This window comes from Pelodiscus sinensis, chromosome 4, assembly GCF_052426305.1.
Source record: "Pelodiscus sinensis isolate ZL-2025 chromosome 4, ASM5242630v1, whole genome shotgun sequence".
Lineage (NCBI taxonomy): Eukaryota > Metazoa > Chordata > Testudines > Trionychidae > Pelodiscus > Pelodiscus sinensis.
The window spans coordinates 71,142,444-71,167,401 of NC_143055.1; the positions used below are offsets into that span (position 1 = coordinate 71,142,444).

The following is a 24,958-nucleotide window of genomic DNA, read 5'->3' on the forward strand; positions in this document are numbered from 1 at the left end:
CCCAGGTAATCCTCCAGCTGATGTCATGTGGCAAGGGGGCTTAGGGAAGGTGGTGCAATGGCAGCGGGAAGAGGCGGGGTGCAGAAAGGGCAGGGATTGGAGGAAGGGGTGAAGTGGGGCAGAAGTTGGTGGAGTAGAAACAGAGTGGGAGTTGCCCTGGGCTCCTGGGAGGGTTGTCTCAGGCCACCCTAGGCATGGAACCTGCTACTGCTACTTACTGTGGCAGGGGCAGTAACTGGAGGCCCAGACCCTTCAATCGGGGGAGGGGAACCTCAGGTCCAAGGGCTGGATGTGGCCCTCAGCTTGCCTAGATTCAGCCCCTGGGGCTGAAGACTCCCACTTCAGCATAGAGGAGCTTCCACCTACTGCAGGACTGGAGCGCTGAAAATCTACTAGCCAGGGCCCCACTAGGCTCTGGTGTGTGAGGGAGATGTGGGGAGTGTCTTTCTCCTTCTCAGTCAGGGGCCATGTCAGTGAGGGTTTGCGGTTTTTTCAGCTTCTCACTTGTGTGTGGTCCCCCAACCCAAAAAAGGTTCCCCACTCCTGCTTTAGATCATTGCCAGAGCCCCTCATGGTGTGCTTTGGGCAGCACAAAAGGCTGCCTGAGGGAGGTGTGGCGTAATCCGGGTAGCACTGAGGGCTGCTTGGGGGAGGCTAGTCTTAGCCCTACCCCTTTCACCTCAGGGCTCAAAGCCCTCCCACCCTCCCATCTCCACCTTGCCTGGGGCTCAGCAAGTCTGTCAGTCCAAAGACTGTATTATTCATTACTGGCTATACCAGGGATGAGCAATAATTTTTTGCCGGGGATAGGGTTACCAGATGGTTTCAACAAAAATACCAGATGCACTTGACATTACATCACAATCTAAGTTAAATCTTCTTTAGAAAATATTGGACATTTATATTTTCTCAGTTTGTTTCCCAAACAGAAAGCTCAAATACTGGACTGTCTGGTTCAAAACCGGACACCTGGCAACCCTAGCCCGGGACCACTTTGGAAATTTTTGAAGTGGCCCTAGGCTGCACAGGAAGGGGCAGGACATCGAGCAGAAGGGGTGAGGCCAAGCTATTTCCAGGAACCCCACCCCCAGACAGTGATTGGTCTGGGGGCGAGGGAGTGCCTTTGCCCCCACCCCATGTTTCCCAAGGTGCCCATGCCCCGGCATGGGAGGAGATTTCCCTCGCTCCCCTGCCCGTAGGCCAATTAGGTCCTGGGGATGGGGGAGCGCACGAAGCCTCCTCTGCTCTTCCCCTTGCCCTGCAAGCAGTGCATGGTGCTTCAAAGTACCACATGCTCCTGGCAGGGCAGCAGGAGGTTTCGCGCGCTCCTCACCCCCAGGCCGTAATTGGCCTGGGGGCAGGGGAGCAGTTGGGCCTCTGCGGGCTGGATCCACCCACTTTGTGGGCCAAATCTGGCCCACGGAGGCCCTTTTGCCTACCCCTGGTGTACACCATCTTTTTATTTTATATACATTCCACTTTAAATGAAGAGTGAAATATATTCTTTATTTTAGCTTCAAATGTACTGAACACCAATCTCTTTGGCCGTGTCCAGACTCAGGGTTTTTTTCGGGAAAAGTAGCCTTTTCCCGAAAAAACTTCCCCTGCGTCCAGACTCAAGCCGCGTTCTTTCGAAATTATTTCGAAAGAACACGGCTTTTCTTTCGATGGCGGTAAACCTCATTTCACGAGGAAGAACGCCTTCTTTCGAAAGTCCCTCTTTCGAAAGAAGGCGTTCTACAATGTAAAGAGGCCGTCTTCGAAAGAGAGCATCCAGACTCGCTGGGTGCTCTCTTTCGAAAAAGCGGATTTCCTCTATCGAAAGATCCGCCTGCAGTCTAGACGCGATCTTTCGAACGAGGCTCTTTCGAAAGATGCTTTCGAAAGAGCCTCTTTCGAAAGAAGCCTGCAGTCTAGACATAGCCTTTATGTGCTATCATTTAAAATTTAGATAAAGTGATTACGTGGTGCTTAATAGTGCGTGGTTCCTTATCAAAAGGGTTGGTGCAGGGAAAAGTCCTGCATGACATACGCAGGCAAAATTTGACTGCCAAATCAAAAAGAATTTCTTGGAGCCAGTCTAAAGACATACCAATAAAATACCACATACATGGAATCAATGTTTTGTGGAGCACTTAAATGCTGTAAGCTTTGCTAACAAATATGATAACTCAGTAGGCAGTTGCTAATATTTTGTATTTCAGTAGCACCAAGAGTCCTAGACAAAATTCGGGATAGGCACAATACAAACAATGACGTTTGCAGGATAGTTTGCGTTTAAGAAAATAAGTCAGATTCAGCAAAGTATTTAAACTTTCTGAAGTTAGAGTTAGTAGGCATGTACTCATTCATTTGTTTAAGTGCTTTTCTAAGGCTGTGTCTACACTTCGGGTATTTTTGGAAAAAGATACGGTTTTCAATTTGCGTTCCTTTTTCCATTTGTTTTTTCGAAGGGGCTTTTCTAACATTTGGCCCATCTACAAGGGGCCAAATGTTGGAAAAACCTCTTTCAGAAGATCCCTTATTTCTCAAAATGAGGAATACAGGGATGCCAAAAGAATGTGCCTACTTTTTCAGAAATTGTTCTGAAAAATCGGTCACGTTCCCTGGATGCGGCAGAGTTTTTAGGTATCCCAGAAAAACTCTGCAGTCTAAACATAGCCTGAATCAGGACCTATGTTCTTCCAGCAAAGCCATGGGAGTTTTGGTGTGCAAATAATTGAGGATCAATCCCTAGAACAGTATGCTAAAAGACTTCAGAAATTATCACTAAAACCAGCTTTTCCACATAAAAAAGGAAAAAAGATCATAGTTTCTCATCTACTTTCTATATTTTATGATGGCCAAATACATAGAATGTTGTGAAGCTGTTGAAATGTGGTGAAGCTCTTTAGTTATGAACTTTGTACATGTAAATATGAGTATTAAAGTTCATATTTAAAATTGATAACCAACACATAAAAATTTAGTCCTTGACTTGTATGATATCTTTAAAGTAATTATAACAGGACAAATGCAACATATGTATTAAAGTTCAGATTTAAAAAGATAGTACTTGACTTGTGAATATTTTTAAAATAGCTTCAACAATACAATACAGACTTTTTTGTTTTCTTTTATCTTTGTAGATTTGAAAGAATTGTTTTCTTGTATTTGTTTATTTGAAGCTCTGAGCATCTTGTCTGATGTGAGCTTTGTTAATGCAATTAATATTTTCCAAAATGGAATTTTTATTTACTAACAAATATTTATATTATTTTCCTTTCACTTGTTTTGATAACTAAAATAAGAGACAGTGCTATCTTTTTTTTTAAAAATGCAGACACTGAACGCACACATAACAAGTGGTTTCTATATCTTGTGCCTACCTGCAAGGTGAATTTCAATCCTGTAAAGTAGTATGGGCAGCCGTGTTCCCGGTAAGCTGTGCGCTTGTGTGGCCTCTCAGGAGAGATTCAGATACCACCCAGCTGATTAGTAGAGTGCCCACAGCCAGGTTTTTTATTTCTCTTGGTGGTGCACATTCACACATGCCTTGGAGCACATAAAATTGATTCTGTGCATGGATGAAAAAGATTAGAGAGAACATTTATGGGCACCTATAGGTATTTTTAGGAATTTAAATAAATCTACCAGAAATTAATATCCCCCCGCATTAAGTGCTAGGATCAGCAAGGTGTGGTATACTTGTTATGAAGAAACTCACTGAGCCAAATCCCAAATGCCTTATAATACTTTGCTATTTGGGCACCATATATGACACACATTGACTCAACATTTAATCCACTGGTACTCAGAGGCTGTGTCTACATTGGCACCCTTTTCCGGAAAAGGGATGCTAATGAGACAAGTCGGAATTGTAAATGCCGTGGGGGATTTAAATATCTCCCGCGGCATTTGCATGAACGTGACTGCTGCTTTTTTCCGGCTCGGGGCTTTGCCGGAGAAAAGCGCCAGTCTAGATGGGATCTTTCAGAAAATAAAGCCTTTTCCGGAAGATCCCTAATTCCTGATTTTAAGAGGAATAAGGGATTTTCTGGAAAAGGCTTTATTTTCCGAAAGATCCCGTCTAGACTGGCGCTTTTCTCCGGCAATGCCCTGAGCTGGAAAAAGCGGCAGCCATGTTCATGCAAATGCCGCGGGGGATATTTAAATCCCCCGCAGCATTTGCAATTCCGACTTGTCTCATTAGCATCCCTTTTCCGGAAAAGGGTGCAATGTAGACACAGTCAGAGTGTTATATTTTAATAATTATTGAAGATGCTGGCTGTTTTTTATAACTGCAGTTAGCCTTGTATTTTATTTGAAGGTGATATTTAGTCATAAATATCTGGTCATGAAATGTTTGCAGCCATAAATGTGCCATATGTTCTCCTTACTATATTTGCAGAGTGAAAATTATTGTAGCACCCTTCAAAATTAAAATATATATTGAGATTGGTTTATAAGGAATTATGTAAGATAAGATGAGAGACATTGTGCCTGACAACAATGCCTCCTAGCTCCCTGGCTCTCCTGAGAAAGAAAGCTGCTGCAGTAGCACCTCTTAAAAGCATGCAAGACTAGAAGAGATTCCTCATACCTTTCCTCCCCTTTCCCTTTTGTGCACCCACTTAAGGGCCATGCATAATCTGGTTCTTGTTTATAAGCAGGGCTTGCCAAGTGGTGGCGAGCCTTGCTCGCCAGCCGCGCACTACAGTGCGCTGTGCGTGTGCAGACTGTTCTGTTCAGCCACACCAGGCTAAAAATCTACTTGCCACAGGTGAGTAGATTATGTTAATTGTCGAGCCCTGTTTATAAGGATGACTGGGTTGCTGGGAGAAGAAAAATTTGACAAATTTTTGGAAATTGAATTGTATGGAAATTCTCAGTAACCATTGCAAAATATAATAGTAAGATTGGTTTGAAAATGGAAAATCACAGAAGGATTTCTGGGTTTTGCCCAAATTTTCTTTGATAATTTTCCAGCCACCTCTAATAGCAAAGTGGATAATTTAATGAACTGAGTCTGGAAGCACACCATATGTCCTGAAAATTAATTATTAGTGATTAAATACAATTTTATTTTTAGAGACCAAAGAGAAAGTCGGATGGCTTCTCCACAAACTGATCTTAAGGAAGATAGGAGTGTGCATGGTAGCGAGAGTGACAGTAGTGTTGATGAAGAGAGCGAGGCTACTGACAGTAGTCTGGAACATTATTCTTCCCTAGTTGAAGAAGAAGAGGACAAAGAAAAAGAAGTTGAAGATGATAACCACCATGACTTTTCAGATGCATTGAGTGTTGAAGAGTCACAACAATTTTCTAAAGCTGATAAAGAAGATTCCAGCATACTCAGAGAAAGACCCGATTCCCCAAATCCTGGTGAGATATTAGCACCTTATGCTAATGTTTAGTGTTCTTTTGTACATGGATCCCATGTAACTTAGTAAATCCATATGTTTATTTTAGAACAAAGAGAATGTCTTGGATTTCTGAAGAAATTGTCTGTCTTCATATGGAAATCCCTGTCACAAGCTAAGTAAGTACAGTGAGCTTCAATGAAATATATGAAAATAATTAGCAAAAAGTTCTCATTAAATCTAGTAGCATTGTTAGCATAATATACTATGACCATCCACTATTCTTCCAGGTTAATAGAAAACCAGAAGATCATGGGGAATCAAATTCATTCTTTGGTGGGGGCCGAATTCCACTTTTAACTATGACCAGAGGGTTGGGCATTTAGGAGTGCATATTCCCCTCAGTCCACAGTAGAATGCCCACTGACACCAATGGGAGAGTTACACAAAGATCTTAGCAGGGTTCCCCATTCTTGTCAGTCCTGGCCAACATCTTCAGCTTTTATCCAACATCTTTTTACCAGTTCTTATCTCTGTTAGCACATGTTTTTTCCTGGGTTTCCTGTTGCTCACTCCCAGTAGCTCTTGCCAGCTCACCACTGCTGCAGTCAGTCAGTCAGTCTCTTGCTCTCGCTCTCGCGCTCTCCTATTCTTTTCAGGTATCTCTCATCTGCCTGTCCTGTCTCTTTCAGACAGCATTCCTCCTTTGCTTTCCTAGCTCTATATATAGTCCAGATGCCTTTTCTTAAGTCCAGTTCTGGGGCAGCTGACTAGTCATAGTTGTGCTCATCTTGATCCCTCTTTAGGCCAGTCAGCTTGTGACAAAGTTCCTACTGGGATTTTCAGAAATACATATGTGCCATCTACCCTTCATTTCCCTGTGATCTTAGTGGGAAGACTGGCCTCAAGTCTTGTCTCTGGGGGTATGTCTACACAACAGGGCAAAAGTCCAATTAATCTATGCAACTTCAACTACATCAATTACATAGCTGAAGTCGAAATAGCTTAATTCGGCTTTTGGCACTGTTTACAGAGCAGGAAGTCAAAGAAAGAACACTCTTCCTTTGACTCCACTTACTCCTCATAAAATGAGGGTTACAGGAGTCAGAGTAAGAAGTCCTGCACTTCAACATTATTTCAAAATAACAGCTTGCTGTGTAGACACATTTTGTTATTTTGAAATGTCAGTTATTCCAAAATAATGATGCTGTGTAGATATACCCTGGCTAGGCTAAGACAAATCTAATAAATTTCCTGACATAGTAGCCTTTATATTAAGGGTAGGCTGAAGAGAGAATCCCCCTAATTGTTGGTTTGCTGAAGGTGACCCACCACAACAGGAATCCTTCTTGCTTGTAGGGTAAACTGACACTTCTTGGGCTGAGGAAATAGTCAATATATTTTCATTCAATTTAAAATTTTTCCCTATTTGAAAGAAATAAAAAAAACCTGTCCTTTTAAGATGTTAAAAGCTCTCTGAAGTCATCAGCACGAAAATAATTGTTATGACGACTTGGGTTTCAGGCAAGAAAGTGCCCAAAATGTATTCTCTTGTCACCTCCAATAGGGTACGTCTCCAGAATCAAGAACAGCTTCTGTACCAACAGACATGAATAATAGCAGCCGAGACACCTGAATTGGGCTAGATAGCATCCACAGTGTTGGAGAAAGAACATTTCCAGTACCTTGTACAGATAAATTATAGAATCATAAAAGATCAGAGTTGGAAAAGACCTCAGGAGGTCATCTAGTCCCACTCTCCACTCAAAAAACAACCAACCCCGACTAAATCATTCCAGCCAGGCCTTTGTAAGACAGATCTTAAAAATCTCTAAGGATAGAGATTTCAGTACCTCCCTAGAAAATCCATTTCAGTGCTTCACCACCTTCCTAGTGAATTCATTTTTCCTAGTATTCAATCTAGGTCTCCCCCCCACTATAACTCAAGACCACTGGTTCTTGTTCAGTCATCTGTCACCACTGAGAACAGCCTAGCTCCATCTTCTGTGAAACCCCCATTCAGGTAGTTGAAGGTTGCTATCTAATCCCCCCTCACCCTTCTCTTCTGTAGACTAAATAAACCCAGTTCCCTCAGCCTCTCCTCATAAGTCATGCTCCTCTGCTCCCTAATAATTTGTTGCCCTCCACTGGCTCTCTCCTATATGTCCACATCCTTTCCTTAATGGGGAGTCCAAAACTGTTATGCAGTACTCCAGGTGTGGCCTCACCAATGCTGAATAGAGGGGAATAATCACTTCCTCAATCTTCTGGCAATGTTTATGCAGCCCAATATGCTGTTAACCTTTTTGGCAACAAGGGAACACTGACTCATATCCAGCTTCTCATCCACTGTAACCCACAGGTCTTTTTCTGCCGAACTGCCCTTAGCTAGTCAGTCCCCAGCCTGTAGCAGTGGATGGTATTCTTATGTCCTAAGTGCTTGATTCTGTATTTGTCCTTGTTGAACCTCGCCACATTTCTTTTGGCCCAATCCTACAATTTGTCTAGGTCACGCTGTACCCTATCCCTACCATCTATTGTATCAATTTCTCCTCAGCTTAGTGTTATCCACAAACTTGCTGAGGGTGCAATCCATCTTTTCATCCAGACCATTAACAAAGATGTTGAACAAAACGAGCTCCAGGCCAACCCCCTGCAGTGCTCCACTTGATACCAAAGAGGAATGCTAGAAGCTTTTGACTGACTTCAGAGCCAAGGAAGAGGACTTCTGAATAATAATACTCAATATAGCATACTGGCAGTCCCCGGGTTACGTACAAGATAGGGACTGTAGGTTTGTTCTTAAGTTGAATCTGTATGTAAGTCGGAACTGGCGTCCAGATTCAGCCGCTGCTGAAACTGATCAGTTTCAACAGAGGCTGAATCTGGATGCCAGTTCTGACTTACATACAGATTCAACTTAAGAACCCCAGGCTCCGCGGCTTTGCTCTGCTTTGCTCCCCGTCCCCCTGGTCTGCAGACCAGGGGGACGGGGAGCAAAGCGGCGGAACACGCGGGCAGCGGACAGCCCAGACTGCCCGCTGCCCGCGTGTTCCGCCGCTTTGCTTCCTCTCCCTGGTCTGCTGGAGACCAGGGAGAGGGAGGGTCCCGTTCGTAACTGCGGATCCGCGTAACTCTGGGACTGCCTGTATTTTAAAACAAGTATTCTAGTGAATTAAATCTTTTAGCAATCAAATGTTTTCCTCCTCCCATTTCAACATGTGCAAGATTATGCTTATACTTTTTGTTCATTCAGGTATGTCAGTTTACTAAATGACTTTGTGGAGTCTGAATTTTTTGTGATTGATGGAGATGCTCTACTTCTCAAATATTTATGCAAGAAAAGACAATACCTGCCCTTCTTTTACTTAATTGAATGCTTTCTGCTTGATTTCACCCAAAAAGGAGCAAAATATGTGATTGTCTTTTTCAAGGTACTGTAACATCATCTCTTATTGGCCTACTGTTTAAACCATTGCACTCTTAAATGGAATTGTTTGATAAGGAAAGACATTTCACTAGATTTAAAAGAACACAATCTATGGTAATTATAAACTCCATCTTGCTCTACTACACCTAATCAATATGTACCTCCATAAGGACTTCACATTTCCCAGGCTGAAGACTAACTCAAGAACAGTTGATACATTATCCCAGGACTGTTGAGGAGGCAAACAGTGAACAGTCCTGGAAGATTCAAATTGTTCCCTCACATCAGCCCCAGGCTTCTGTCTGTAGTTGATAACCTGTGGGAAAAAGTCTCTTGGCAGTTGTTCCTGATCTCCGTTGAGCCTTCCCTTTGCATCCATGTTAGGGTCTGTGTGGCTCTTAAAAGATGCAGGAAGTTTGGGAATAGGCCCTGTGGCCTGTTTCCTTACATTGAATAAAGCATGCTACTCCTGATGGAATGATTAGGAAACAAATGGACATAATGAAATCCTTCCAGATATTTCCTTTTCTCTGAATGAAGTTTTAGTTTGTACTGACTTCATTAGTGCTTTATGTCAATGAATCAGTATACTCCCTGGAGCCCTCTGCGTAACTTCAACACCTCTGGTTGAGAACCACTGCTGTAGAGAGATTTTTGCAGCTTCCTATTTAGGGTAGAGGAAAAAAGTGATAGTGTCTTCTTTATTTTTACTATTGAAATGGTTATGCATTTCTATTGGAACTATAGTAATTATGGGTGGAGCTGGTAGCATCGCCAGTGTTTAAGGATAACTGGCACTTCCCATTATAATACCCTATTTTCAAGGGGATAAAATAGTACCCTATTTTCAAGGGGATAAAATAGTACATAAACACGTGATTAAAGACTATCATAATGCACATACAAAAAGGAGCCAAAATAATTTGCACAGGCAACCTTTATTCTGGCATATACTAACTTTTAATTTTGCAATCTTACTGTTCTTTTAGCACATTTAATACAATGGTGTGAAGGGGCTCACCTTCTTGTGAACACCCTTTTGTGGCCAAGGACTTGTCCGAAATTCCTCTGCCTGGCTGTTCGCTGGGGTGGAAGTGTCCCAGAGGGCTTTCTGGTCCATTGCATGGACCAGGCTTCTTTTACCCCCTGTTGTGGTTGCAGGGGAGTTGAAGGGGGTGGGGGGAAGAGGCAAGCCCACTCTCTCTTCTGGGTCCCAGCCCAGGGACCCTGTAAGTGGCAGTTACCTGCTGAATATCAATGGAACCTGTTATGGTCACGTTCCCCGGGCCACTTCCCCAGGAAGCTGCTCTATCCAGCTCTCTTGGGCTTTGCGGTCAAGTTCTCTCTGGACCCCCTCCAGGGTTCTGTAAGGTGTTGCTATCAATTATCAGCTAGTCTTCAGCCACTGGACCTGGGTTCTGCCCAGGTCTGAAGTCCAGCTCCCATTCAAAGCTATCCAAAGTGCCATTGTCTGCCTGGGTTGAGCTCCAGCAAGGAACTACAAGGCCCTGGCCCAGCAGCTTCTTTTATATCCACTTGCTGGGCCCTGATTGAGTGCCAGAGAAGCAGCCACTCTGGTCTACTTGGAAGATGTCTTTTCTGCTCTTCTCCCTGAGGTATGGGCGGCAAGGCCTCCAGCAGGGGCTGTTGGGCCTAGTCCACTCAGTCACAAATGACTATATCATTATGTACAGGGAAATCTTTTTATTGCCTTTTATCCCTTTGAATGTTAAGGAACAAAATATGTCATTTTGTACAACTTGACTAATATACAAGTAAACAGAATGATATGTACAAGAAAGTAATATTTTAGTGTTCTTCATTGTATACTCTTAGGAAAAGGGCCCATGTGTTTATGCATGTTAGTGTATCAACTAGTCAAGAGTCCTGAATAGGAATATGAATGTAAAATAACTCAATTGTTTTCACTTTCTACAGGATGTGGAACAGATGTATTTCAATTACCCTAATTTCCTCTTCCATCGTACTGCATTAATACAACACCTGAAGTGCAACACTGACATCACTATTCGCACAGAGTTTTCCAATTGTTTCTCACCAGAATGGCAGATTTTCCTCAAGGAATGTTATCCATATTTTATGATAATCTCTGACATAGGACAGAACTCTCTACACGAAGATTATTTACATGTATTTATCACTCATACCTTGTCAAAGAAAATCAGTGTTGTGCTCACTTCAGGACAAGAGTCTGATGCTCTTAGAGTGTATGGATATTACATCCAGAGTGTGCATGAACACAGGTTATTTTTTCATCAGGTAAATTGCAATACATCATTATGGATTTTAAAATAGAAAATATTACCATTTATATGTAGAATTATATATTTAATTGGAACATCTCATTGACAATTTGAGAATCAAAGCTGGATGTTCTTCTAAGAAACAGTCTAGGAATTATATGGAGGAGGTTCTATGGCCTGTGTCATGCAGGTCAGAATAGATATCACAGTGGTCTCTTCTCACTTTGGGGTCTATGAATTAAAAGCCAGTTTTTGTACATTAAAATCATGATCCAGTAACATTTGGCTTGTCCATATGCCTTTTGTCTGTGGCTCTTAAAGACCTTTGTGTACATTAATTCATTTGGGGCAAATTCCTGAGTGCTTCTCCATATCAATATGCTAGGGAATGGGATTCAGTGGTTTATGGATCTTCTTGTACTCATTACCATGGGTGTGAGGGTAGCAGTAGGGGAGGAGAAAAAGGCACAATATTACTTTAGCTGGGCTAAGTTACTGCAAACTGATCAGGCTGAGGTGAGGCTTTGGTGTTTAATTACTGTACAGTAAATGGTCCAGTCCTTTTTTCCCCTTACATAATACTGTATGTTGTAGGTGATCTGATTGAAATCTATTGGATTGCACCCACAGTAAATTATTCTCACTGTGGGTAAGGATGGCAGAATTAGACTTTATATCGTTATCCTTATTTTACATAGGAGGTAAACTCAGATTATAAAGTGTCTAATGTACTTGCCTAAGTTTACATGTAGGTTAACCATAGGACTAGCAGTACATTACATATTTCCTGACATCCAGCCCTCATTTTATTTTAACAAACAGCTCTGGTTCTCTAATGTCTATTTACCATGAATTTGTTTTTGAAGAAAACCTGTATGATGGAGTGTATTAATTGTCATCCTTAAGTTCCTAATGTCCTGGACTTCCCAAACACTTGTTGAAATACAGCTTATTAGGTAGCCTCTGGAATTTATGAGCAGAATGTCTCTTCCTACTGTTCATTTAGGGCCTAATCCAAAATAGGATTATTTAATCCTATTACTTTAATCTAATTAACAGCCTTTCCATTTACTTCACCGGGTGTGGATCAGGCCCTGATTTTGTTTAACATACAAAGTAGCCGATAACACTCACATTTTTCCTTGTTGTGACAAAGGAATTTTCTTTCAAGTGATGCCACTAGCAAGCTAAAGTAGAATGTCCCTCTGATTTCAGTTTTGACGTGTGTGAGATTGATAAAACCGAGTAAAATTTTCAAAAGGACTTGAGACTGATAAGTCCCATTTTCAAGAGTGCCTAAGTGACACTTTAAAATGGGACTTATGCACTTATAAAAATCTGTCCTTTGACTTTAATGTACAACTGACTTGTGTACTTGTATTGACTTTGTTACTTGTATTTCCATTTAGCATGAAAAGGATCTGCAACATATTTGTGAAGCCATAGTCAAATATTTACAAAAATCCCAGGATACAGTTTACCTGTATAATTTAAAGCTGAGCTTGAGAAACTTACAAAAAGAGGTAATTTAGCTATTTTGCAGTCCCTTCCCCTCCCTCCCCCCTTACACAGCATGGTAACAATGTATGTTCATACAGCTGTCAGTTTGTGCAGTAGAAGTTAGGAATGGTCTCATGGAAGAGGCCATGGGACCCACTCCCAAACTCCATGATTTCTCTGGGATTCCAGAAGCCTTGCTGGGCACTAAACTATTCTAAGATTGCTTACAGGGCTATTTCATAAGAATAATATTTGACACATACTGTGCTTTTCTATTCAAAAAAATAGACAAATATTAATTTGTTGCTTTTAGGTTATTTTAGGGATAGCTCAGTGGTTTGAGCATTGGCCTGCTAAACCCAGGGTTGTGAGTTCAATCCTTGAGGGGGCCACTTACGGATCTAGGGCAATTCTGTCAGGGATGGTACTTGGTCCTACCATGAGGGCAGGGATCTGGACTACTGACCTCTTAAGGTTCCTTCCAGTTCTATGAGATGGGTATATCTCCATATTTAGAGTTGTCGTAAATCTTTCTTCATTATATTAAACAATTTTGAAGCCTTACAAACCCTCTGCCACCCTGAGTATTAATTCCTGTCAGAAATCAATTGGCATCATCATGAGTTGAAGGCCACCAAATCTGAAAGTCTTGAGAGTGCATTTTCATGATTAAGTAGTACATGGGCCTGCCATGCTGTTGATGTTCTTCTATTCCTATTGAAATCAATAGCAAAACTCTCATTGATTACAGTGGGAGCCAGACCAGCTCCATAAACTAATGTTCATCACTCCCCTTCCCAGCCCACTGGCATTCTTCACAGGGGGTCTGATTAAAAGTCTCTTGAAATCAATGGAAAGATTTAGTGGACATTAGATTGTAGTAGAAATGTGGGAATTTGCATATCTTCTTCCAGCCATTTTTTGAGGATGAGTGGCTTTTCGAAAAGGGGGGGGTTTACCAAAAAAAGTCACGACTACTTTGAGATCAGAAGATATGCAAATTCCTGCACAATTTGCATATCCTCTTTTGGCACTTCAGCATAGTCTAGACAAGCCCGTAGAGTGAATCTACACAGCAGTGTTATTACGGAATAATGGCTGTTATTCAGAAACAATGCGAGCTTCTACACAGCAATTCTGTTATTTTGAAATTATTTGGCTTATTCTGACTTCTGTAAACCTCATTCTATGAGGAATAACACCTATTCTGGAATAGCAGTAGTGTGGATGCTCCACTGCTGCTATTTCAAAGTAGCTCCTCCCCAGGGCCATTCAAAGTAATTACTCCCCAGTGCCTCCTGGGGTTCTAAATCAAGATAGCACATTCACATTAGGGAAGCCTGCGTTAGACAAAATAAGTTTTCATGATAGATGTACCAGGAGTACATCTATTCAAGGAGTAGAAAATGAAGTTATTTTAACTATCAAGTACATTTTACCTTTTGGGTATCTTGATGTACTGCCTTTCTTCATTGATTGAATTAAAGATAAAGATGTATGTATGCTTTATAATCTTTTCATTGTAAAATAATAATTTATTTTAACATCTTATGATTGTAGATCTGTCAGACTATTTTGCTGCTGAAGAATCTGTGGCCAGAAGAATCCAATCTTAGGCGTGTTGTTTGTGTTCTTACATGTACAGTGGGATTAAAAATGTATAGTAACATGTTAGAAAATGCAAAAGCCTTTGAGGAAACAAAGAAACAAACAAAAACATTCAGTAAGGTGAGCTTTCTTTACAGTTTCAGTGCCTGTTCATTCTCTTATCATAAATGTTTCAATAACATTGGAGAAAGTTATGCCCCGAAATCCCATGTTGAAGAGAGTTCTAGTGACTTTTCCAGCACAATGTCTTGCTTTCCCTCTATCTGCAAAGAGCTGCATGGAAAGGGAGCATGGATTGGCAGAAGAATGTGTCAAGGATGTGTCCTTCATACTACTGCCAGCCCTTGTGACCAGGAAAAATTAATGTGGCTTGGGGCTGTAATTGATTTACTAACTTCCATTGTCATTTTCAATGGTCACATTACTTCCTTCGTGAAAAGAGATTTGTAATGAAATGGAAATGTTAATTGATTCTCTAGTGTCTAATACTACAATAAAAGGCATGTGATGAACTAAGTGTATCCAGAAGTGATAGTAACATACAGAATTGTATAACTGAAGTTTTTAGCTGCACTAACAAAATGAATAATCACTGAATTATGTTAATAATAATGTTCAGCACTAATATCTATTACTGAGGTACTTATGTTGCAATAGGAGAAGATTGAAGCATTAACACTGGAGGAAGCAGCGGACCTGTGTAGAATGCAGTGCCTCAGTGTGGTTTTTCTCCTCAACTTGCCTCTTTCACAACGAGCTCAGATTAGGATAATCAATTCTGGGTGGACTGAGCAAGTTTTACCATTTATAAACATGGTAGGTGTCCCTTGCCTTCTGTCATCATGTGCAGCAAATACCTTAATTTTCCTTTTTTTGGTAGGGTACTCTAGAACCTGGCCAAACCACACAAATTAATTGTACGTAGTACAGTGGCAACTTAGAAGGACTTCACATCTTTAAAAATCAAGTGGCATTTGAACAGTGAAGCAGAGTGGTCCTGTTGGTACAGGAAAACAAGACACGGATTTATATTCCAAGCTCTGCCACTGACTTGCTGTGTGACCTTGGACAAGTCATTTCATCTTTCTCTGCTTCGCTTTACCTGTCTGTACAAATGGGGTAGTCATGCTTTCCTTTGTAAAATGTTTTGAGCTCTACAGATAAGAGTTATGTAAGAATTAACTGCATTTTTTAACAGCTACAACATAGTGACTATCTTGTTCTGAAGCAACTAAATGATGAAAATGACTGGAAATTGGATTTAACTCACCTGTCTGATTTAAGGGACAATTTATTGCTGAAGAACCTTTCATATTACTATGAAACAGAATACTGCTCAGGTATTTATCTTTGCTCTTGAACATTTTTTTAATCTAATTTTATTAAGTTTATAAATAAAAAGCAAAAATAATGTACAACAAATTGTATTAGCTAATGAGAGGTGTCTGTCTGAGGTGGGCAAGATACCTCTCATGGGCCGGATCCAGTCAACCTAGCCACTAGATTTGGCCTGTGGACCACCCTGCAGGGACCCTCAGGCGTGCAGCTGCCACTGTTTAAACTGCAGTCTGTGTGGCTCTGGAGGGAGGAGAAGGCTTCCTGTCCCCCGCCCAGTCCTCAGCTCCTATCGGCTGGAAACAACCAGCCAATAGAATCTGAGGGTACGTCTAGACTACAGGCTTTTGTCGACAGAAGTTTTGTCGACAGATACTGTCGACAAAACTTCTGTCGACAGAGCGTCTACACTACATTCAGTTCTGTCGACAAAGCAAGCTGCTTTGTCGACATGGTAGTGTAGACGCAAAGGACAGTTTACATGCAATAACACCTTCTGTCGACAGAAACTCTGTTGACAGAAGGCGTTATGCCTCGTAAAATGAGGTTTACCAGCGTCGACAAAACTGCTGAGTTCTGTCGACGTTATGTCAACAGAACTCAGCGGTAGTGTAGACGCAGGTATAGTTTTGTCAACAAAAGTCCACTTTTGTCGACAAAACTCTGTAGTCTAGACACACCCGGAGAGATTGGCCTGGGGGATGGGAGCTACACATGCCTCTTCCCCCTCCCAGAGCTGAGAGCCACATGGAGGTAACAGCCTGCAGTTTAAAGTGATCTGGGGCTGCAGCAGGCTGGGAGCCCAGCCTGCCTTGGCAGTGCTACAGGGCTGCTGGCTAGGAGACACTTAGATAAGCACCTCCCAACCAAAGCCTGTCTCTGGCACTAAGTCCCTCCCCAGGTCACAATCCAAACCCTCCGCACCCTCCTGCCTCAGGTCACAACTCCTTCCCCGACCCTATACCCCCTTCTTCACCTCTATAGGCCAGAATCCTTTCTTGCACCCATAGCCCCTTCCTGAATCTACACCCCAATCCAGGTCACATCCCCCCTCCTTCACCCAAACTCCCTCTCAGACCTCACACCATCTCCTGCACTCCAGTGCCTTACCCTTTGCGCCCCTCTGCACCCAACCTCCATCCTAGAGATCGCATCTCCTCCACATATCAGTGCAGCCCTTGATCACTTTCCAACATATTGGAGTAGCCCCCCCCCACACCAAAAATTATTGCCCAGTGCTGGTGTGTATGCACACATATACATATATGTAAAGTTACTTTATGGAATAATAGAGAAAGCATTTTCAGAACTGAGTCTAGAGAATTAGATGCAAAATTTCCTGTGATTTAATAGAATCTACTCAGACCCACTTTCATTTAGCTATGCATATGCAAAAGCAAAGGAAGGTAGATGGCATAGTTTAGACCAGTGGTGCACAGCCTTTTTTAAACCGCGACCCCCACGGGTGGGCCCGGCCATTGGCAGCCGCACAGCAACCCCCCAGGAAGACATCTGCAACTCCCTTGGGGGTCGCGACCCATGGGTTGCACACCACTGGTTTAGACTATAAGGATTATGTGCTACTTGGGGGTAGTGTTATGTTCATAGAATCATAGGACTGGAAGGGATCTTGAGAAGTCATTTTGTCCAGTCCCTGCAGTCACAACAGGACTAAGTATTATCTAGTCCATCCTTGATAGATATTTGTCTAACCTGCTCTTAAAAGTCTCCAATTATGGAGACACCACCGTTTACCTAAGAAATTTATTCCAGCGCTTAATCACCCTGATAGGATTTTTTCCTAATCTCCAATCCACTGCTACAATTTAAGCTCTTGTCTTCGCCTCCAGTTTCTCCCTCCTAGTTGTAACATGTTATATACTTGAAAACTGTTATGTCCCCTCTCAGTCTTTTGTTTTCCAAACTAAAGAATCTCAGTTTTTTAAATTTTCCCTCATAAGATTAATTTTTGTTGTGCTTCTCTGGACTTTCTCCAGTATCCACATCTTTCCTGAAATGTGGTACCCAGAACTAGACAAAATATTCCAGTTGAGGCCTAATCAGTGCAGAACAGAGGAATTGTTTTTCATGTGTTACTTATCACACTCTTGCTAATATATCTCAGAATGATGTTTGCTAATTTGTGACCGCATTACTCTGTTAACTCATTTAGCTTATGATGCACTATGACCCGCATACTGTTTCTTAGGCAGTCATTTCCCATTTTGTATGTGTGCAACTGATCCATCTTCCTAAGTGAAGTATTTTGCATTTGTCCTTTTTGAATTTCATCCTATTTTATTTCAGACCATTTTTCCAGTTTGTGCACAGTATTTTGGATTTTAATCCTATCAAATGCTCTTGCATTTGCATACCTTCTGTTTTTTCCAGAAGAGGATTCCCATCTACACAGGGCCAAATGTTGGGGAAAAAACCCTCTTTCAAAAGCCCTTGTAAACCTTGTTTTATGAGGAATAAAGGGGCTTTCAAAAGAGGGTTTTTTCTGGCATTTGACCCCAGGTATACGGGAAAAATATCAGAAAATCCTCTTCCGGGGGGGGGGGGGGGAAGGAAGGTATGCAAATGTGAGTACAATTTGCATATCTCCTTCAAAAAAAATGCAGTGTAGCTGTACCCCAGATTGATATTGTCCACAAATTTCATAAGTGAACTATCACTCTATGCCAGAAGTGGGCAAAAAAATTGTGGCAGTTCACCAAGGTAAGCCCCTAGTGAGCTGCTGCCACTACATTTACCTGCACCTCTGCAAGTATGGGTGATTGCAGCTCCCTTCGGCCAGGAACAGCAATCTGTGGCCAAGAGGAGCTGTGATCCCCGTGCCTATGGAGATATAGGTAAATATGGTGGTGCTGGGGCTCACCAGAGGCTAACCCTGGCAGACCTGATCTGGTTCACGGGCTGGTATTTGCCCACCCCTGAATTATGCCAAAATTTTTGATGAAGATACTGAAGAGAACTGAACCCAGAACTGATTCTTACAGGACTCCAGTATATATGTCCTTCCACCTGTGAACCACTAATAACTATTCTTTGGGAATTATTTCCAATCAGTTATGCACTCACTTTACAATAGCTCCTTCTAGGTTGTATTTCCCTAGTTGAGATGGTCATGGGATACAGTATCAGTCCTTACTAAAAAGTCAATATATCCTACATATAAAGCTTCCCCCACCTATGAGGCTTTTTACCCTGTTAAAGAAAGCTACAGGTTGGTTTGAGATAATTGCTTGTCAAAAAATACATTCTGATAGTTATTCATCTCCTTTTTATCTTCTATGTGTTTGCAAATTGATTGCTTAATTATTTGCTCCACTATCTTTCTGTATACTGAAGTTAAACTGACTGGTTTGTAATTCCCCAAGTTATCCTTATTTTCCTTTTTATAGATGCCACTATATTTGCCCTTTTTTGGTAGACTGGAATCTCTCCTTGCTTCCATGACTTTTCAAACATAACCACTAATGGCGCAGATCTCCTGAGTCAGCTCCTTGAATATTCTGGGATGTATTTCATCAAGTCCTTGTGACTTGAAGACATCTAACTTGACTAAGTAATTTTTAAATAGTTCTTTCCCTATTTTAGCCTCAGATCCTACCTCATGGTGAATTCTAGTAAAAATGTTAGACATCTAATCACTACTAACTTTTTTTGTTTCAGTTTTCACCAACAAGTCGTTTAGCATGTCTGCCATTTTCCCACTTTGTGTTATGTTTTTCCCCCTGTGCGTAACTGACTTATCCTGGTCTTGGTCTTTCTCATGCGTCTAATGTATTTGTAGAATGTTTTCTTGTTAGCCTTTAGGATTTTAGCTAGTTTGATCTTGTTTTGTGTCTGCCTTGCTAATTGTGTCCCTACACACTTGTTATTTGTTTATATTCATCCCTTGTAATTTGGGCTAGTTTTCACTTTATGTCGTACTTGTTTTGGGTTTCAGATCACTGAACATCTTCTGGTTAAGCCAGGATGGTCTTTTGCTATACTTTCTATCTTTTCTGCACAGTGGAATACTGTAAACTTCCGATAATCCGGCTCCTTTAGGACTCAGGAGGTGCCAGATTATCAGATATGCCGGACTATTGGAGGGGGGGGCTATAAGGGGTCTAGGGTGGTGTGGGGGGATGCCACCCCAGACACCTCTTAGCCCCCCCTTCCGATAGTCCAGCTCTGCCCCAGGCGCCCCCCAATTCAGCCGCTGCTGGTCAGTTTCAGTAGCAGCTCAATTGGGACACCTGTGGCAGAGCTGCTGGGGTGCTGCTGGGTTGGTCCGGTAGCGCCGCCCCTTAGTGCTGCAAGATCAACCCAGCAGCACCCCAGTTGGTCTTGGGGACGCCTGGGGCAGAGCAGCTGGGGTGCTGCTGGGTTGGTCCAGTAGCGTTGCTCCTCGGCGCTACTGGACCAACCCGGCAGCACCCCAGCTGCTCTGCCCCCGGCATCCCCAAGTCAGCCGCTGCTGAAACTGACCAGCGGCTGACTCTGGGAAGCGCGGGGCAGAGCAGCTCTTCCTTGGGCTTCTTGGAGTCAGCCACTGGTCAGTTTCAGCAGCGGCTGAATCGGGGACAGCTGGGGTGTTGCCAGGTTGGTCCCGCAGCGCCATGGGGCAGTGCTACGGGACCTACCGGCAGCACTCCAGCTGCTCTGCCCCCGGCTTCCCCGATTCAGCCGCTGATCAGTTTCAGCGGCAGCTGAATCAGGGAAGCCGGGGGCAGAGCAGCTCCAATGGTCCGGCTTCCCGGAGCACTTCCGGGTTCCTGATGGTGCCAGACCATCAGGAGTGCCGGACCAATGGAGTTTTACTGTACTTTGCTTTTGTGCCTTCAGTGATGTCTCTGAAAAAATGCTACATCTCTTGAACTATTTTCCCCCTTAGATTTACTTCCCATGGTATCTGACTCGCCAAATCCCCGAGTTTACTAAAGTCTGCATTCTTGAAATCCACAGTCTTTATTCTGTTTTCTCTCCTATCATTCCATAGAATCATGAGCATTTCATGGTCACTTTCAACCAGGCTGCCTTCCCCTTTTAAATTCTCATATATAGATTTGATTTTGCCAGATATGGAAATACTAACTGCCTCTCCCAAATAGTTTTCTCCACTTACTACAATAAAAAATTGTTTCCCCTATATTCCAAGAATTTAAATAATCTGTGCTGTGCCATGTTATTCTTCCAACAGATATTGAGGGGTTCCTGTTTGATTTAGCCAGCCAACTTTTCCTGTTTTATCTTGACAAAGTAGCTCAAAAACCCAGAATAGGGTTAGATTGAGAGCCTAGAGTCATTGGAGCTACAGGTTAAAATCCCAGGAAGTTTTATTTTTAATACTTCTGTTTCACATATAAGACTTTAAAAACTGGAGTTCTCTACTCTATATAGATATTAAAGGTCTCAAAACAATTTTCATACAAGTATTTTTGAGGGCTAGAAATTTAACTTTAAAAAAAATAAACTGAAATTTTATGAAATCCCATGAATGTGGGAGATTGTATTATCAGAAAACCATCTGATCTCATGAGACTAACAGTAAAATTGTGCTGGTAACACAATTGAAGTTTTGTAGCAGGAACTTCTTCCAGAGTTTTTTCCTGTTCCTTGATATCCTCTTCCAAGGGTTTCTTTGTGGATGGGTAATTTGGACCCATGAAAGTAATTTATGCAGTAAAATGAATCCAGACAAAAGATTCAGTTCTCCTGCATACATCTAATCCCAACAATCATGAAGGAGCTTTCAAAGAGTATAAATATGGCACTTAATCCATTCTTTGGGGAATAAAAGGATTTTTTGTAAAGCCCATATCCTTCAATGAGCTTCCCTTAGGCAGAACCCACAGCTCTGTGCAGAGCCTCATGAGCTTCAGTTGCAGGATTGGGGCATAAAATTGGTATTTGTATATGCCCTAATATATGTACTTGACCATATTTAAATACATTATATGCATCCATGAGTACCAGCAATTATGAATGCACACTTTCTGTCTTGTTTTTGTAATGTCTGAAGGCTACTATCATAATCAAACCTTATTGTTGTGTATTTTGCAAAGAGAAATGAAGAGGCAGCCCCTACTCCAGAAAACTTTAATTGAAAACTTTTTTTCTACATAGGGTTAAATTTGGAACTGGGCAAAAAAATGAAGAGTGAATACCAATATCTGTGGAGTATTGTAACCAAACTAGCTGCCAACTGCAATTTTGGAGATGCTTTTCCAGTGAGAAGTACCTCTCAACTGTTTCTTCAACAGAAAAAAATGTTATTTAAAGGTATCAGAGTATCTTATATAAGCATAATACCAATCGACAGCTATAAAATGTTTACATCTTCAAAGTGCTATGCAGTTATGAGCTATTTAATTATTTCCCTTCTAATAATTTATTACTTTATGGGTCTGTTCATTGAAGTCCGTGACAAAACTCCCATGTGATAGAAACCGAATCTGATTAGACCACACAAAATCCTAACGTATTAAAATCAATGGGAATTTTGTTAATGACTTTACTGAAACCAGAGTGTCACCCTGTACATTTGAACCTTAGCCCCAAACCAGGTCCTTTTCGCTTACAAAAGAGCTAGAGCAAAGAAAATGACAATCTAAAAGCCCTATTTCAGTCTCGGGGTGAATTATCCCAATGTGCCTGCATTGTGCTAGAAAGCAAGAAGGTTGTCTCAAAGACTTCCTCACAAGCCTTGGCATAAGTGTGTGCGCGTAAGGGGCAGAGTAGAAGCAGAGAAGGACACGATAGGGCTGGATCTGTTGCTTAGAGTACTGTGGAGATTGTAGGCAGCATTTCAGCCCATAAGGCAGCCATAGGAAGATGCTGCAACCTAAACATGCCCTAAAAGCTGTCTAAATTACACTGGGAGCCCCATAGCAGCTCAGAATCAGGAAGCAAAATTGTGTTACAGACTGTTTAGCCCCCTGCCTCTGGCTGGGCTGTAAGATCCGTGACTTTCACTATCAGGCATTTAAAAGTCTCAGAGGGGTAGCGGTGTTAGTATGTAACATTAAAAACAAGTAGTCCTGTGGTACCTTAGGGTATGCCTACACTACAGAGGAAGATCAAAGCTGCCGCTGCAAATCTCCTAAAGCTGCCTAGTTAAGACAGCTTATTTGAAGGGAAAGGGGCACTCCAGTCGATGCCAGTAACCCTGCTTTCATGAGGAGTAAGGAAAATCGAAGGGAGAGTGTTCTTCCTTCAACTTTCTGCAGTGTAGATAGTGCCAAAAGCCAAGTTAAGCTAATTTGACTTCATCTATGCAATTAACATAGCTGAAGTTGCACATCTTAATTTTGCTTTGTCCTGTAGTGTAGACGTATCCTTAGAGATCAACAAAAATATGTATAGTATGAACTTTTGAGTTGTCAAGCTCATCTGAAGTGGGTTTTGCCATCAAAAGTTCATGAAACTATATATTTGTTAGTTTCTAAGGTGTCACAACTACTTGCCAGTTATGAGGCATTTATTCTTTTCATACTTGCAGTTAACTTTGATTAAGCTTTTCAAATGTTTTGTTAAAGGAGGTCTTGTGTTCCCTACATCACCTTTAAATCAACACAGAGGCCTTTTAAATCAATCAATCTTATAATTTTATATTAAGTCTACAATATATTACAAATTGTACTTTGACATCACGGATTACTTGTGTTGCATTTTATTTTGATTTTATAATACACATTTAACAAAAATAGCAGGATGTTGTATACTATTTTCCACTTTAGAATTGCAAAAGATAATCCAAGAGTGTATGCTTTAGTTAACCAGTATTTTTTCATATTTTCATTAACGCTGCAAAGAATCAAAGGAAGATATTCCTAATATAGGGCTCATCCCAATGAAATCTAACATTGTAGAAGATTATGTGGGAGCAGTTTTGGAAAGTTTACCTATTTTAAGCAGGTAAATTTTGACATTTATCTGTGTTTTTTTTTAATTAAACTATATGCTATGGGCTGATTCTCTGCTGTCCTACATTATATGTCATAATTTACATAAAATGCTACTGTTCAGTTGGGTAGTATTTTATAACCACTTTGAACTGGTGTAAATATTAACATTAGGTCCAGGCTTGGGTAACTTGGACTCCTAATCATTGTATTCTTCATGCAGTTGTTTATTAGTATGATAGTCTTTAATAATGCTTGCTCGACTGTTTCATATAATAGTTTGATATGCAATTTGTACTTGAAGGGCCAGATCCTGATCCCATAGAAGTCAATCACAGAATGCAAATTAATTCAAATGAGGGCTTTGCCTGAATAAAGATTAAATCACCTATCTATAAAATCCATTAATCTCAGTAACAAGCTCTGCACTGAGTACAGTATATGTCCACAAGGAACTGGAGGAAGAAATTTTTCCATCTACCAAGGCTAGAAAACAGTAGTGAAAGCTACCTCAGCCCAATGGGGGCTATAGGCATTTGAACCTTCAGTGAGCCCCTGCTGTGAATGGAGAATCTTTGTGGTAGTAGAGTCTCTCCATTTGCCCATTCCTTAGCCTGCCCCTTGTATGCCCAGACACTTACTATGCATTCCTATGCATTGAATCCCCAGAAACTGTGTTCTGTGACGTACAAAGGATAGTACCCCTCCTGTACCAACTCCCAAATCCAGTTCTCTGCTCCAACAACCTTGTACATAGAGCTTGGTTGCTTTTGTGTCTAAAAAGTGTGCATTTGCTCTAAACTAAATGAAGTCAGAATAGGAATACAAAATCAGATAATACAGATGTGGACCTATTAAAGAGTAGTACTGTGATTTATGCTATATAATTATTTCTAATCTATAAAGAATTAAGTGCGGTGGACCGGAAGCCACTAGAGTAAAATGAAATCATGAGCAATTAGGTACCTGCCACTGACGAATTAAGAATATATAAATGAAAAAAAATCTGTTCAGTATGACACATTATACTGACTATAAGAGTCTATTACAATGAAATTCAAAATATTTTGTTTATAATTAAGTGGATTTAAGGCTTCTTATGTAGGATATGCCAGAAAACTCATAAATATCATTGTATATTCTGTGTGCATTTTTTTTAGCAATGATCCTGAAGTTACTTCACTTATTAAACAAACAGAATTTGACGAACTTCGACACTGGCATTCAGGCAAGCCTCTCAGTGATGAATATGACAGAACAAAGTGCAGCCATGATGGTAAAAACATAAACCCTATTTGTCTAGTTGGATCACACTCTGCTGTTGTCAAGGTCACCACATTTTAGAGGAAAGACTATTATAATTTCAGATAATTTCACATATTACTTAAATATACTTCAAATAAGTGCTGTTACAATAATTGTTTTTTTTAAATATATTTGGCATGACTGCATTAATTTATTTTGAATTACCCAGGCAATCAGTGCTGCAAACTATATTTTTTGGGACTCCCTTTTGCAAAAGATTGCCCCTTGCAGAGAAATTTGCACACAATCTATATGTACACATGCAATTCTGTATAT

At 41.3% G+C, this 24,958-nt stretch overlaps 1 protein-coding gene across 14 annotated transcripts in view; it reads left to right on the top strand.

Moving 5' to 3' along the window:
* LOC102451696 (putative ATP-dependent RNA helicase DDX60) overlaps positions 1–24,958 on the top strand; it is a 113,070-nt gene that overhangs the window by 8,894 nt on the left and 79,218 nt on the right. For 10 of the 14 annotated variants that reach the window (XM_075930187.2, XM_075930183.2, XM_075930186.2 and 7 more), the window contains 11 exons: positions 5,072–5,364; positions 5,452–5,521; positions 8,599–8,776; positions 10,711–11,052; positions 12,446–12,559; positions 14,097–14,264; positions 14,802–14,960; positions 15,343–15,484; positions 21,600–21,755; positions 23,288–23,390; positions 24,538–24,653. In XM_075930187.2, the coding sequence (XP_075786302.2) occupies positions 5,091–5,364; positions 5,452–5,521; positions 8,599–8,776; positions 10,711–11,052; positions 12,446–12,559; positions 14,097–14,264; positions 14,802–14,960; positions 15,343–15,484; positions 21,600–21,755; positions 23,288–23,390; positions 24,538–24,653 (1,822 nt within the window). In that variant the 5' untranslated portion in view covers positions 5,072–5,090. Of the gene's footprint in view, positions 1–929; positions 1,056–3,188; positions 3,420–5,071; positions 5,365–5,451; positions 5,522–8,598; positions 8,777–10,710; positions 11,053–12,445; positions 12,560–14,096; positions 14,265–14,801; positions 14,961–15,342; positions 15,485–21,599; positions 21,756–23,287; positions 23,391–24,537; positions 24,654–24,958 lie in introns of those variants that run through there. The other 4 variants (XM_075930169.2, XM_075930177.2, XM_089777933.1 and 1 more) reach the window with 3 other exon arrangements.